General features: G+C 39.6%; 1 protein-coding gene across 2 annotated transcripts in view; it reads left to right on the top strand.

Moving 5' to 3' along the window:
- Positions 1-13,068, top strand: part of METTL16 (methyltransferase like 16) — a 77,386-nt gene that overhangs the window by 18,536 nt on the left and 45,782 nt on the right. For both annotated transcript variants that reach the window (XM_038548527.1, XM_038548528.1), the window contains exons 3-4: positions 6,879-7,078; positions 11,722-11,862. In XM_038548527.1, the coding sequence (XP_038404455.1) occupies positions 6,879-7,078; positions 11,722-11,862 (341 nt within the window). The remainder of the gene's footprint in view (positions 1-6,878; positions 7,079-11,721; positions 11,863-13,068) is intronic.

Raw genomic sequence — 13,068 nt, 5'->3', positions numbered from 1 at the left:
CCCACTGAGTCTGGAGCCAGAGGCAGGGCTTATCCCCCGACTTGGAGATGGAGTCAGAAATGGGACTGGATTGCATGACCCTGAGATCATGACCTAAGCTAAAACCAAGAGTTTGGATACATGACTGACTGAGCCATCCAGGTGCTCCAATTATTTTTTCCTCTATTTTTTTTTTTTGAGGTTTTTATTTATTTATGAGAAAGAGAGAGAGGCAGAGACATAGGCAGAGGAAGAAGCAGGCTCCCCATGGGAAGCCTGATGCGGGACTCCATCCCAGGACCCCAGGATCACGACCTGAGCCAAAGGCAGCTGCTCAACCGCTGAGCCACCCAGGCATCCCTATTTTTTCTCTATTTTTTTTTTTAATTTTTTATTTATTTATGATAGTCACACAGAGAGAGAGAGAGAGAGAGAGAGGCAGAGACATAGGCAGAGGGAGAAGCAGGCTCCATGCACCGGGAGCCCGATGTGGGATTCGATCCCGGGTCTCCAGGATCGCGCCCTGGGCCAAAGGCAGGCGCCAAACCGCTGCGCCACCCAGGGATCCCTTTTTCTCTATTTTTAACATCATGTTCATTTCATTTATTTTGATAGGGTTCATATATTATAAAATTCACCTTTTTAAATTGTGTAGTTAGTTTTTATTATGTGGACAGTATTTTGCCATTATCACCACTATCTCATTCTTGAATTCCATTTCATTTTGCATGTGTTCTTGTTTTCTTTATCCTGTTTTGTCCTTCTTGATGTATCACTGAAGCATATGATGTCAGTTTGTCCCATGATTAGTGGTGTTAACTTTGATTACTTGTTTAAGGTGGTATTTGTCGAATTTCTTCATTATAGAGTTACTATTTTCTTCTTTGTAATTGATAATTTGTGGGGAAGTACTTTGAGACCATGTAAGTATTCTGTTTCTCATTGAACATTCATCTGCTGTTTTTAGCATCCACTGATGATTCTTAATTCAAATGGTTATTAGTATTGCCAAATGTAATTTTCTAGCTCCTTGGGACATCTGAGTGGCTCAGTGGTTGAGGGTCTGCCTTTGGCTCAGGGGGTGATCCTGGGGTCCTGGGATCCAGCCCTATGTTGGGCTCCCTGCGGGGAGCCTGCTTCTCCCTCTGCCTCTCTCTCTCTCTCTCTCTCTCTGGATCTCATGAATAAACAAATAATAAAATCTTTAAAAAATAATTTTCTAGCTCCTTCATTTCTTCTACATTTGATAGTTATTCTACTGTAAATAAGAGTTGTCCTTTCTTCCTCATTTGTTTATGTAAGTATGGACTCATGTATTTTTTTAATTTTATTCTATGGGCTATAATCCCTTGTTAGCATTCTTCATTCAAATTGTGCTACATTTGGTCAGTGGGAGCCAGTTAACTGGCTCATGTCCCTTTGATTTTCCTCATCTTTGAGCATATCCTGTTTTCTTTTCTTTTTTTATTTTTTTTTATTTTTTATTTTTTTATTTTTTTTTTAATTTTTATTTATTTATGATAGTCACAGAGAGAGAGAGAGAGAGGCAGAGACACAGGCAGAGGGAGAAGCAGGCTCCATGCACCGGGAGCCTGATGTGGGATTCGATCCTGGGTCTCCAGGATCGCGCCCTGGGCCAAAGGCAGGCGCCAAACCGCTGCGCCACCCAGGGATCCCTTTTTTTTTTTTTTTAATTTTTATTTATTTATGATAGTCACAGAGAGAGAGAGAGAGAGGCAGAGACATAGGCAGAGGGAGAAGCAGGCTCCTTGCACCGGGAGCCCGACGTGGGATTCAATCCCGGGTCTCCAGGATCGCACCCTGGGCCAAAGGCAGGCGCCAAACCACTGCGCCACCCAGGAATCCACATATCCTGTTTTCTGATACAATGTAGTGTTCCAGGCTCATTTTATACTTTCTCCTACTTCAAACCTGGAATAGCAATTCAGCTAAAGAACTCTGATTCCTTTTAGTGGGAGTGGTATTTGGAAACCCAAGATCTGGAACTCTGGGTATGCTTAGGACTTCTAGGGTCTTTTTTTTTTTTTTAAGATTTTATTTATTCATGAGAGACACACACAGAGAGAGGGGCAGAGACACAGGCAGAGGGAGACTCAGGCTCCACGCAGGGAGCCTGACGTGGGACTCAATCCTGGGACTCCAGAATCACGCCCTGGACTGAAGTGGTACTAAACCGCTGAGCCACCCAGACTGGCTGCCTTCTCTTTTCTCTTCTCTTCTCTTCCTTCTCCTTCCCCTTCCCCTTCCCCCTCCCCTCCCCTCTCCTCTTCTTTTTCTTTTTTCTTTCGTTTTTTTCTTTTCTTTTCTCTTTTCTCTTATTTCTTCTTTCTTTCTTTCTTTCTTTCTTTCTTTCTTTCTTTCTTTCTTTCTTTCAGGGCTTCTAGGTTCTGATTATATCTCTTGAGATTCCACTATAGCCATCTTCTTTCTGTTTTGCTATAGATATTATTAAACTTTCTTTTCTTTTTTTTTTTAAGATTTTATTTATTCATGAGAGACAGAGAGAGGCAGAGACACAGGTAGAGGGAGAAGCAGGTTCCATGGAGGGAGCCTCATGTGGGACTCGATCCCGGGTCTCCAGGATCACGCCCTGGGCCGAAGGCAGCGCTAAACTGCTGAGCCACCTGGGCTGCCCTAAACTTTCATTTCTAAAAATTGAAATATAATTACAATTACATATATAACCTGATGAGTCAATATTTGTATATATTAAAAATGATCACAAAGTCTAATATCTCTCATCATATAGTTACAAAATTTTTTTCTTGTGATAAGAATTTTTAAGTTTCTCTTAGCAACTTTGAAATTTGCAGTGTAGTATTACTTGCTATAGCCACCATGCTGTACGTTACTTCTCCATAACTTAATTATTGTATAACTGGAAATGTATACCTTTTGACCCCCTTCACCACTTCACACACCTCCTGCCTCTGGCAACCATGCTGTCTATGAGTTTTTTGGTTTGTTTGTTTTTGTTTTTTAAGTAAACTCTACCCCCAATGTGGGACTTGGACTCAGAACCCCAGGATCAAGAGTTGCATTCTCTACTGGTTGAACCAGCCAGGTGCCCCATGAGATGTTTTTTGTTTTTTTTAGATTCTGCATTCATTCATTCATTCATTCATTCATTCATTTATTTAAAATATTTTATTTATTTATTCATGAGAGACACAGAGAGAGAGAGAGAGAGAGAGAGGCAGAGACACAGGGAGAAGCAGGCTCCATGCAAGAAGCCTGATGTGGGACTCGATCCCCAGTCTCCAGGATCACAACCTGGCTGCAGGTGGCGCCAAACCGCTGTGCCACTGGGGCTGCCCCCCCCCCCTTTTTTTTAAGACTACTTTTTTTTTTTTAATTTTTATTTATTTATGATAGTCACAGAGAGAGAGAGAGAGAGGCAGAGACATAGGCAGAGGGAGAAGCAGGCTCCATGCACCAGGGAGCCCGACGTGGGATTCGATCCCGGGTCTCCAGGATCGCACCCTGGGCCAAAGGCAGGTGCCAAACCGCTGCGCCACCCAGAGATCCCCAGATTCTGCATTTAAATGAGATCATACAGCATTTGCCCTTCTCAGATCTATTGTACTTAGCATAATGCCTTCAGGGTCCACCAGTGGTGGTGCAATGATAAGATTCCATTCATATTTATGGCTGAATAGTATTCCTCTGTGTTTGTGTGTGTGTGGTTTCACTTTTTCTTTTTAACTTTTTTTTTTTAAGATTTTATTTATTCATGAGAGAGACAACAGAGGGACAGAGGCATAGGTAGAGGGAGAAGCAGGCCTCCTGCAGGGAGCCATTTACAGGACTCGATCCCAGGATCCCAGGTTCATGCCCTGAACCAAAGACAGATGCTCAACCCCTGAGCCACCTAGGCATCCCAACCCTGAAGCATTCTTACATAGCATAAGAAACCTTATTCATAGTGTAGTTTATGTATAGATAACAAACATCTAAATTCTGAAATCTAATCCTGTTCATCATCACTCTTCACAAATTCTTTTACTATTCAAGTTGTGTTTTTCTAAACAGCTTCTTTTTTTTTTTTCTAAACAGTTTTTTTAAAAGAGTACATCATGTCTCTCAGGGTTGTCAGGTCAAGCCCTTGTTGACTCGAAGCTGGGAGTGAAGCTTGTTTAATATTCTCTTTCTCCTCTGCCCCATCCTCTTTAAAAAAAAAAAAAAAAAGATCATGTCATCTATACCCATTGATTGTATATTCCTTAATACGTGTTCAATAGTGTTATATGCTTAATATCCTAAAGCAGAAGGATAAAGAATTTGTTAGGTATTAGACTGGAGGATAATGGTAATCTTTACTGTTTAGTTATTCTATGTCTTCAGTAATTGTATTAATTGTTCCATGTCTCTCTAATTTGCTCTACAAATATTTAAGTGAATATCATTGTACTAATTCATAGTATGCATCATAAATCCTTAAATTTTTATCTGGAAGAACCCTTGGATTTTTATGTACAATCCCTTAGTTTTATAGATGGAGAAACTGAGACCTAAGAATTGAAGTGACCTTCAGTTCGTGGCTAGTTGCTTGCAGATTCAAGATTTCTGAACTCCCATACTCTAGAATATTTTTGCTGTGGGTGACTGTGGAGTTTTGGTCCATGGTATCTACCTGAAGTTTCCATGGTATCCAGGTGGATAAATTACTCTCTTCTGTCTGTCTGAGCATTGAGTTTTTCAAAATGATGGGTCAGTTGATGGCTAAAATGGGAACATACAACTTTAGGCCAGAATTTCAAAGTTTCAAAGCTCCTTTTTTTAATTTGGCCCCAACTACTGGCTTTTTGCTCTTATTTTTTTTTTTTTTAATTTTTATTTATTTATGATAGTCACACAGAGAGAGAGAGAGGCAGAGACACAGGCAGAGGGAGAAGCAGGCTCCATGCACCGGGAGCCCGATGTGGGATTCGATCCCGGGTCTCCAGGATCGCGCCCTGGGCCAAAGGCAGGCGCCAAACCGCTGCGCCACCCAGGGATCCCGCTTTTTGCTCTTACATTGCCCCATTTATAAATAAGATCTTTGGTTTTGTTTTAAGGTTTTCACTTATCACCATTTTAACATTAAAGCAATTATATTGGCACAAGTTTCTTAAAAAGTTAAACATAGATATCATATATGGATCATAAACAAAGACTTGATGTGAATATTTAAAGCACTTTGTTCATGGGAGCCAAAAAGTAGAAACAACCCAAATGTCTCTTAAGTGGTAAATGGACAGGACAAACCATTAATGCAGTTATTCCTACAATGGAGTATTACTTGGCCACATAAAGGAATGGAGTACTGATACATGCCACACTGTTGGTGAATCTCCTAAATGTTGTGGTAAGTGGAAGAATCTAGACATGAAGACCACATATTTTATGATTTCATTTAGATGAAATGTCCACAAGAAGTAAATCTGTGGAGACAGAAAGTACATGAGTGGTTGCCTAGAACTGAGAGTAGAAATAAGGAATGGCTTGCATACGGGCATGAGATGTCTTTTTTGGGGTGATGGAAGTGTTCTAAAATTGGATCATGGTGATAGTTGCTCAACTCTTAATATAATAAGAACTGTTAATTGTATACTTTTTTAAAAATTATTTTATTTATTTATTAGAGACAGAGAGGGAAGCAGAGACATAGGCAGAGGGAGAAGCAAACTTCATGCAGGGAGCCCCATGCGGGACTGGATCCTGTATCCCAGGATCATGCCCTGAGCTGAAGGCAGATACTCAACTGCTAAGCCACCCAGGGGTTCCTGAATTGTATACTTAACGAGTGTTATGTAAATTATACCTCAGTAAAGCTGCTAAAAATAGTTTTTTAAACTAAAAATAGTTTAAAATTATTATATTTATTATATTTAAGTATCTTATCCTGTTTTCATTATTAAGCATTTTATACTGCTTTCTTTCCATCTTTAAATATGATTTTCAAAAAGTGCTAATGTCTAGGCGCCTGGGTGGCTCAGTCAGTTAAGCATCTACTTTCAGTTCAGGTCATGATCCTGGAGTTCTGGGATGGAGCCCCACATTGGGCTCCTTGCTCAGTCAGGAGTTTGTTTTTCCCCTTTCCCTCTGCCCCTTCCCCTACCTGTGCTCTCTCTTTCTCTCTCCCTCTCTCTGTCAAATAAAATCTTAATATATATGTGTGTGTTGTGTGTGTATATGTATGTGTGTATACACAATTTTTTTTAAAGTGTTAATGTCCAATGATGTTAATGATAAGAGTTGGGGATCCCTGGGTGGTGCAGCGGTTTAGCGCCTGCCTTCGGCCCAGGGTGTGATCCTGGAGACCCGGGATCGAATCCCACGTCGGGCTCCCAGGTGCATGGAGCCTGCTTCTCCCTCTGCCTATGTCTCTGCCTCTCTCTCTCTGTGTGTGACTATCATAAATAAATAAAAAAAAAAGAAATTAAAAAAAAATGATAAGAGTCAAAACAGCCAGCATTTGTATGATACTTACTGGGCATTATGCTAATTTTTCTCAGATTATCTCACAGCAACAATATAATATAGGTATTATTATCCCCATTTTACAGCTGGGGAAACAGTCTCATGGAGGTTAAATAACTTGTCCAAAGTCATAACTAAGGAGACCATCAAACAGGAATTGGAACAGAGGCACTCATGTCCTCCATGTTCCTTGTGTGAAAATGCAGTGTTTTTGGTGGCAGTTTATACTGCTTTTCATATTCTATGACTCTGTTGAACACCCACGTGTTTGTCACTGCACTGAATGCTCTACATAGCTATTTATCTGTGGTCTCCAAGAAAATTCAAATGGGGATTCGGTGTTGTCTGGCCCCCATAGAGCTTGTGTAGCATATTGAATCTTACTAATATTTTATTTCTTTTTCTCCGCCCCTCAGTCTGAATTTTAAAGACCCGGAAGCAGTCAGAGCTCTGACTTGTACTCTTCTAAAGGAAGATTTTGGACTTTCTATTGATATTCCATTGGAAAGACTGATTCCTACAGTTCCCTTGAGACTCAACTACATTCATTGGGTAGAAGATCTCATTGGTCATCAGGGCTCTGACAAAAGTACTCTCCGAAGAGGAATTGACATAGGTATATATGATTTTCAATTTTTCTTTTTCTTTTTTTTTTTCAATTCTTCTTTAGCTAAACATAAATTTCATAAATTTTACAAGGTCAATTTCTTTGTAAGCTTCTCTTCTGGATATTTGTGTGTAAAAGACGCTGGCTACAGACACTACTGTTCTTGTTTGCTATACTTGGGCTTTTCTGCCATTTATTTCTCCCAAGAAGGGATTTTCAGCACCAAACGGAGCAGGGGTATAACAGTGCAGAATTCAAGTGAGACTTTTGTTTTCTTAGCTTTTCAGATTACCGTATTGATGTCTGCATCTTTTGGACGTTATTTTTACTCTGGATTATTTGGTGTTAGTACAGCAGTCCCCATATTGGGATATTTTATGATGGCCGTTTATTTATGATGGCCGTTTAAGATCATGTGAGCTGATACTTTCAGGAATCTCTTGGATGATTATTAATAAAGGGCATTTAATCCAGAATTAAAGAGAGGAAAAAAGTCATTAAGATATTCTTTTGGTTGTAAACTGTTGCAGTAGAAAACACTGTTTAGTTTATTCATTTGGGAAATTAGAGGAAATACATAAGGAAATGAAGCCAGGGTATGTTTAGCATAGCCACTGTTTTAAGGTGATAGGGTTAAGAACATTTTTAATCCTTTGGCCGGTACTAATCCTTTGTGGGGAAAAAGAAAGCTATATGGCTCTATTTCTAATCATGGTAGAGAAAGATACTTTCTAGATAATAGTAAATGTTTAATTTTGACATTTGCATGCATTTTTAGCAAACATTTTTAGTCGTCCTCATACATGACCTTTTCAGGTCGTTTATTGGCTCCCCCTTTATGCATGCTCCTCCATGGCTTCCTCCTGTTTTCCTCTCCTTTCTAGTCATTCTTCTCCCCTGTTACTTTCCTATACCTGGCCATAAGATGTTGAGAGTCCTTAAAGTTCACTCAGTCTTTAGCCCTTTTCTTATTCAGAATTCTAACTCTAGGCAATTTCATCCACCTCTGTGACTGTTTTCCACCTCCATGCGAACAATTCACAAATTCATATATTCTGCCAACTCAGATCTTGAGCTATAGTCCCATATGTCCAAAATATGGATATCTCAAGAATGTTGTGGACTTGCCATGTCCTAGACCAGACTCCTATTCTTTTCTTTCTGATCTTGGTCCTCTTTCTTCATTCTTTATTTCAGCAAATCCACACATTCCACCCGCCATCCTTGATAGTCCTTGATATATCTCCCCTTTCTCACCAAGAATGTCTATCATCATTTCTTTTTTGTTGTTGTTGTTTTTTAAGATTTTATTTGTTTATTCATGAGAGACACAGAGAGAGGCAGAGACACAGGCAGAGGGAGAAGCAGGGAGTCAGGCTCCATGCAGGGAGTCTGACGTGGGACTCGATCCCAGGTCTCCAGGATCACACCCTGGGCTGAAGGCAGCGCTAAACCACTGAGCCACCTGGGCTGCCCCCAGAATTACTTTTTTACTCTTCTCACCCACTCTGTTGCCTCCACATTTTCATTTTTCAGGAAGTATGTATAAATCCATACCTGCTCACATGTCACATGTTACCACTTTAATGACCTTTGTATTGCTCTGATAAATAACCAATACTCTCTGACTTAGTCTGTTAGCATGTCCATTGTCTGTTCCCTTCCCTCTTCTTTGGGCCTTTCTAAGCCTCATCCAATGTGTTTCTCTTCCTTGTTTTCTATACTTGTAGTCTTTAGTTCTTCTTCTTCTTTTTTTTTTAAGATTTTATTTACTTATTCATGAGAGACATAGAGAGATAGAGAGACAGAGAGAGGCAGAGACATAGAGGGAGAAGCAAGCTCCATGTAAGAAGCCCAATATGGGACTCTATCCGAGGACTCCGGAATCATGAGGCGAAAGCAGACGCTCAGCCGCTGAGCCAGCCAGGCATCCTGTCTTTAGTTCTTCTAAGTAAGGCACCATGACTTTAGCTTTTATTTATATTGTTCCCTCTGTCTGTAACTTCCCCACTATTACCTTGTTAATCTCATTTATTGTATAGTTGTCAACTCAAGCCTTATTTTCTCAAGAAAGCCGTCTCTGACCTTCCAGCAGGAGGCAAGTTCCTTGATTATGAACTTTAGAAAACCATGTTTCTTCTTTCATGGTATTCGATTTATTTTTAACCACGCATTCACTTGTCTGATTAATGTCTTTCTCAACCACTAGATTACAGAGTGCAGAGCCTGTTACTTTTTTGCTTACCATAACATCCCAAGGCCCACCAAAATTTTTGGTACATAGTAGGTATCCAGTAAATAATTTGTTGAATGTTCCTGGATAAATACCATCATTATTTCAACATTCAAAATTCTGGACACCCCACAGGAGCTAAGTACTATTGAAAAATGAGGGGTTTAATAAAAGCTCTGCCCTTTTATGTTCATGGCAGAAGATTGGCTGATGGGTTATAGAAAGCTTAAGAAGCGTAGAGCCTACTTGGTACTAGTTTATTTTAATTATGCCCCAAACCATCTAAAATAACACTTGGGGGATATAGGAGGTTAATGGATGTTAGCTCTTCATAAGGAGCACTCTTGCTGAAATCACATTCATTCTAATTAGGGTTTTATATAAATTCTTCCCCTAGACTCCATCAGTTTGCTCTAATTCTATGATTATACACTTTCCACTTTTATTTATCATTACAAGAATTATTGTCCATTTTTAAATGTCACTCAGCTTTCTGAGGGGATTAGGATGTTACAATTCAAGTCTTTTTGGTCTTAAGAATGAAGAAATTTGATTTTTTTGGCAGAGGACAAATCCTTTACCTATTCTTTTTTTTAAAGATTTTATTTATTTATTCATGAGACACAGAGAGAGAGAGGCAGAGACATAGGCAGAGGGAGAAGCAGACTTGCTCTGGGGAGCCCGATGAGGAACTCGATCTCAGGACCCCGGGAGCACTATCTGAGCCAAAGGCAGACACACTCAACCACTGAGCCACCCAGGCACCTCATAATAAAGTATTTTTAAATTAAGGTATGTACATTTTTTAAAAAGATTATTTATTTATTAATGAGAGACACAGAAAGAGAAAGAGAGGCAGAGACACAGGCAGAGGGAGAAGCAGGCTCCATGCAGGGAGCCTGATGTGGGACTCGATCCCGGGTCTCCAGGATCACACTCTGGGTTAAAGGCAGCGCTAAACCGCCACCCGGGTTCCCCTACCTACATATTTATTACTTTGGAGGTGCCTGATCTTTGGGCAATTGAAAGAAAGTGTATTTTTTTTTTTTTTTTGGTCTTTGCTTTTAAATGAATTGAAGTATGAAGAGGTGGTTATCTGGGCCTGGTATTTGGTCCAGACATTTTTTCGTAGAGCTTCTTAAATGTTCTTACTCTGAATGACTCTGGTTTACCAGAATGGTTAGCAGGGACTAAATAATTGTGGCCTCTGAGAGAAGCTTGAGTTCCCTTTACCCCTTCTGTCACTATCTCATACATCCCCAGGGAGGTGTTTGACCAGTCGCCTCAGGGCCAGGATGCTATTGGGTAAACATGATAGGAAGAATAGCTATCTAGGGGACTGTCAAAGGGCTGTTAGTTATTGTCCTATCTTTTACTTAATTAATGCTTAAAGAAAAAGCAGTACACTGACCCTAGCTTTCCTCTGGGTGAGGGATATCTTTAGCCCCCATCTCTTCCTGCCAAATCCTTAGAAGACTAGATTGGCACCAAGATGTGGTCAGGGGAAAGCAAGGCTGGTAGGTGCTGACTTCCATAGGCCTTCAGGAGAATCACTGGCTCCTCTTCTCTTGAATGTGTGCTTTTGGATCTTTCTGGCCAAGATTAGTCAGTGGTTATAAAGCAGTATTTGTGGTTAGTATATAGTCTAGTCCATGGTTGAGGGATCTACATAGAAGTTTAGACCAAACCCTAGTTGTCAAAGAGTGATCTTTGCCTGAAACATTTGCCTTGAAATGTCTTCCTTGAAACTATGGTGGGGCAAGCCAATGATTGATGTTTTGGATCAGGATCAGATGTTTTTCTCTGTCATCGCATCTAAGAAATGAATTATCTTTTTGGTTGTTTTTTGTGTGTTTTGTTTTGTTAGTTTTTTAAAAACTACTGATTTCCTTCAAGTAACAACTTACAGATATGTGGGGAGTTGGTCATTTAAATAATCATAAAAATTTTATATCCTATGTATTTTTTATTTTTTTTTTTTTTGCTTTTGGGATATGGGATGTACACTGATCTATTCCAAGCTTTGATTTCATTTCATAAAATTGAGTGTTTTGTGAGATTTAAAATGAAAAATTTTATGAAGTAAATTAACTTGTTTTGACAGTTTTTAGTTTATCAGTCTTGTAGTCCTTGATCCCCACTCAGATATGCACACTTCATTTTACATACAACATACAAAAGAAGAGAGCAGCAGAATTTCTGTCCTCTAAGAAATTTGAATCCAGTTTTGAGGTAAAACTGACTTCTCTGAAATGACTAGAGAGCCCAGCAGCTATTGTATGTAATCAGGTATCAGCTTAGGATTTAAACTGTTAAGGTTATAAGACGAATTCTAAGAAAGGAAGAATGGTGTCTTGGCTTGTTATTCTCACTTCTCTCTCCTCTGTGTGCAATGTGTTTTGAATTTTTGTTTTACTAGGTACTGGTGCATCGTGCATCTATCCTTTACTTGGAACAACCTTAAATGGCTGGTATTTCCTTGCAACAGAAGTAGATGACATGTGCTTCAACTATGCGAAGAAAAATGTGGAACAGAATAATTTATCTGATCTTATAAAAGGTTAGCTCTACAGAATAAATGTCCTTTCAAGCACTGTTTATTAACCTTTCTTTATAATTTAACACATCTCATTTTTTGCTTTAATATACAGACTTTGGTAATTTAAAAAAATATGGGACATTGTGGAAGGAAAAATAAAATAAGATAAAAATGAGGAGGCAAAACATAAGAGACTCTTAACTATAGAGAACAAACAGGGTTGCTGGTGGGGAGGTGGGCAGGGAGATGGGCTAAATGGGTGATGGGGGTTAAGGAGGGCACTGGATGTGATGAGCACTGCGTGTTATATGTAAGTGATGAATCACTAAATTATACTCCTGAAACTAATACGCTATATATTAACTAACTTGAATTTATTTATTTATTTATTTATTTATTTATTTATTTATTTATTTATTTATTTAATTTATTATTTATGATAGTCACAGAGAGACAGAGAGAGAGGCAGAGACACAGGCAGAGGGAGAAGCAGGCTCCATGCACCGGGAACCCGATGTGGGATTCGATCCCGGGTCTCCGGGATCGCGCCCTGGGCCAAAGGCAGGCGCCAAACCGCTGCGCCACCCAGGGATCCCAACTAACTTGAATTTAAATAAAATCTTGGAAATAAGTAGAACAGAAAAAAAAAAAAATGGTACATTGTAATGAGGTTTGCAGCTTTGTTATCAGAGTTAACTCTAAAGGAAATATGGTAAATACTGTTAATCCTTATAATTTTTGGATTCTGTATTTGTGAATTTGCCTTTTGGAGTTTAACCTCAAAATCAGTACTTGAGGTACTTTTATGGTCATTCACAGACATGCGTAGAGTGGCAAAAAAATTGAGTTATCCAACATGCAGGTTCCCAGCTGAAATTGAACAAGGTGATGCCCTGTCTTGTTTCAACTCTGTCCTGTAGACAGTGTCATTTTCATAGTCCATTTAATGTCACGTTCTTTGCACTTTTGTGCATTTTCTTGGTGATTTTGCTATTTAAAATGGCCCCTAAACATAGTGGTTAAGTGCTATCTAGTAGGTGTTCCTTAAGTATAAGAAGACTATGATGAATGTTACAGAGCAAATACATGAGTTAGAAAAGCTTCATTCAGGGATCCCTGGGTGGCGCAGCGGTTTGGCACCTGCCTTTGGCCCAGGGCGTGATCCTGGAGACCCGGGATCGAATCCCACGTCGGGCTCCCGGTGCATGGAGCCTGCTTCTCCCTCTG

This window comes from Canis lupus, chromosome 9 (genome assembly GCF_011100685.1).
Source record: "Canis lupus familiaris isolate Mischka breed German Shepherd chromosome 9, alternate assembly UU_Cfam_GSD_1.0, whole genome shotgun sequence".
Taxonomy (NCBI): domain Eukaryota; kingdom Metazoa; phylum Chordata; class Mammalia; order Carnivora; family Canidae; genus Canis; species Canis lupus.
Note: the sequence above shows the minus strand (reverse complement) of the source record. Positions and strands in the feature narration are given on the sequence as shown.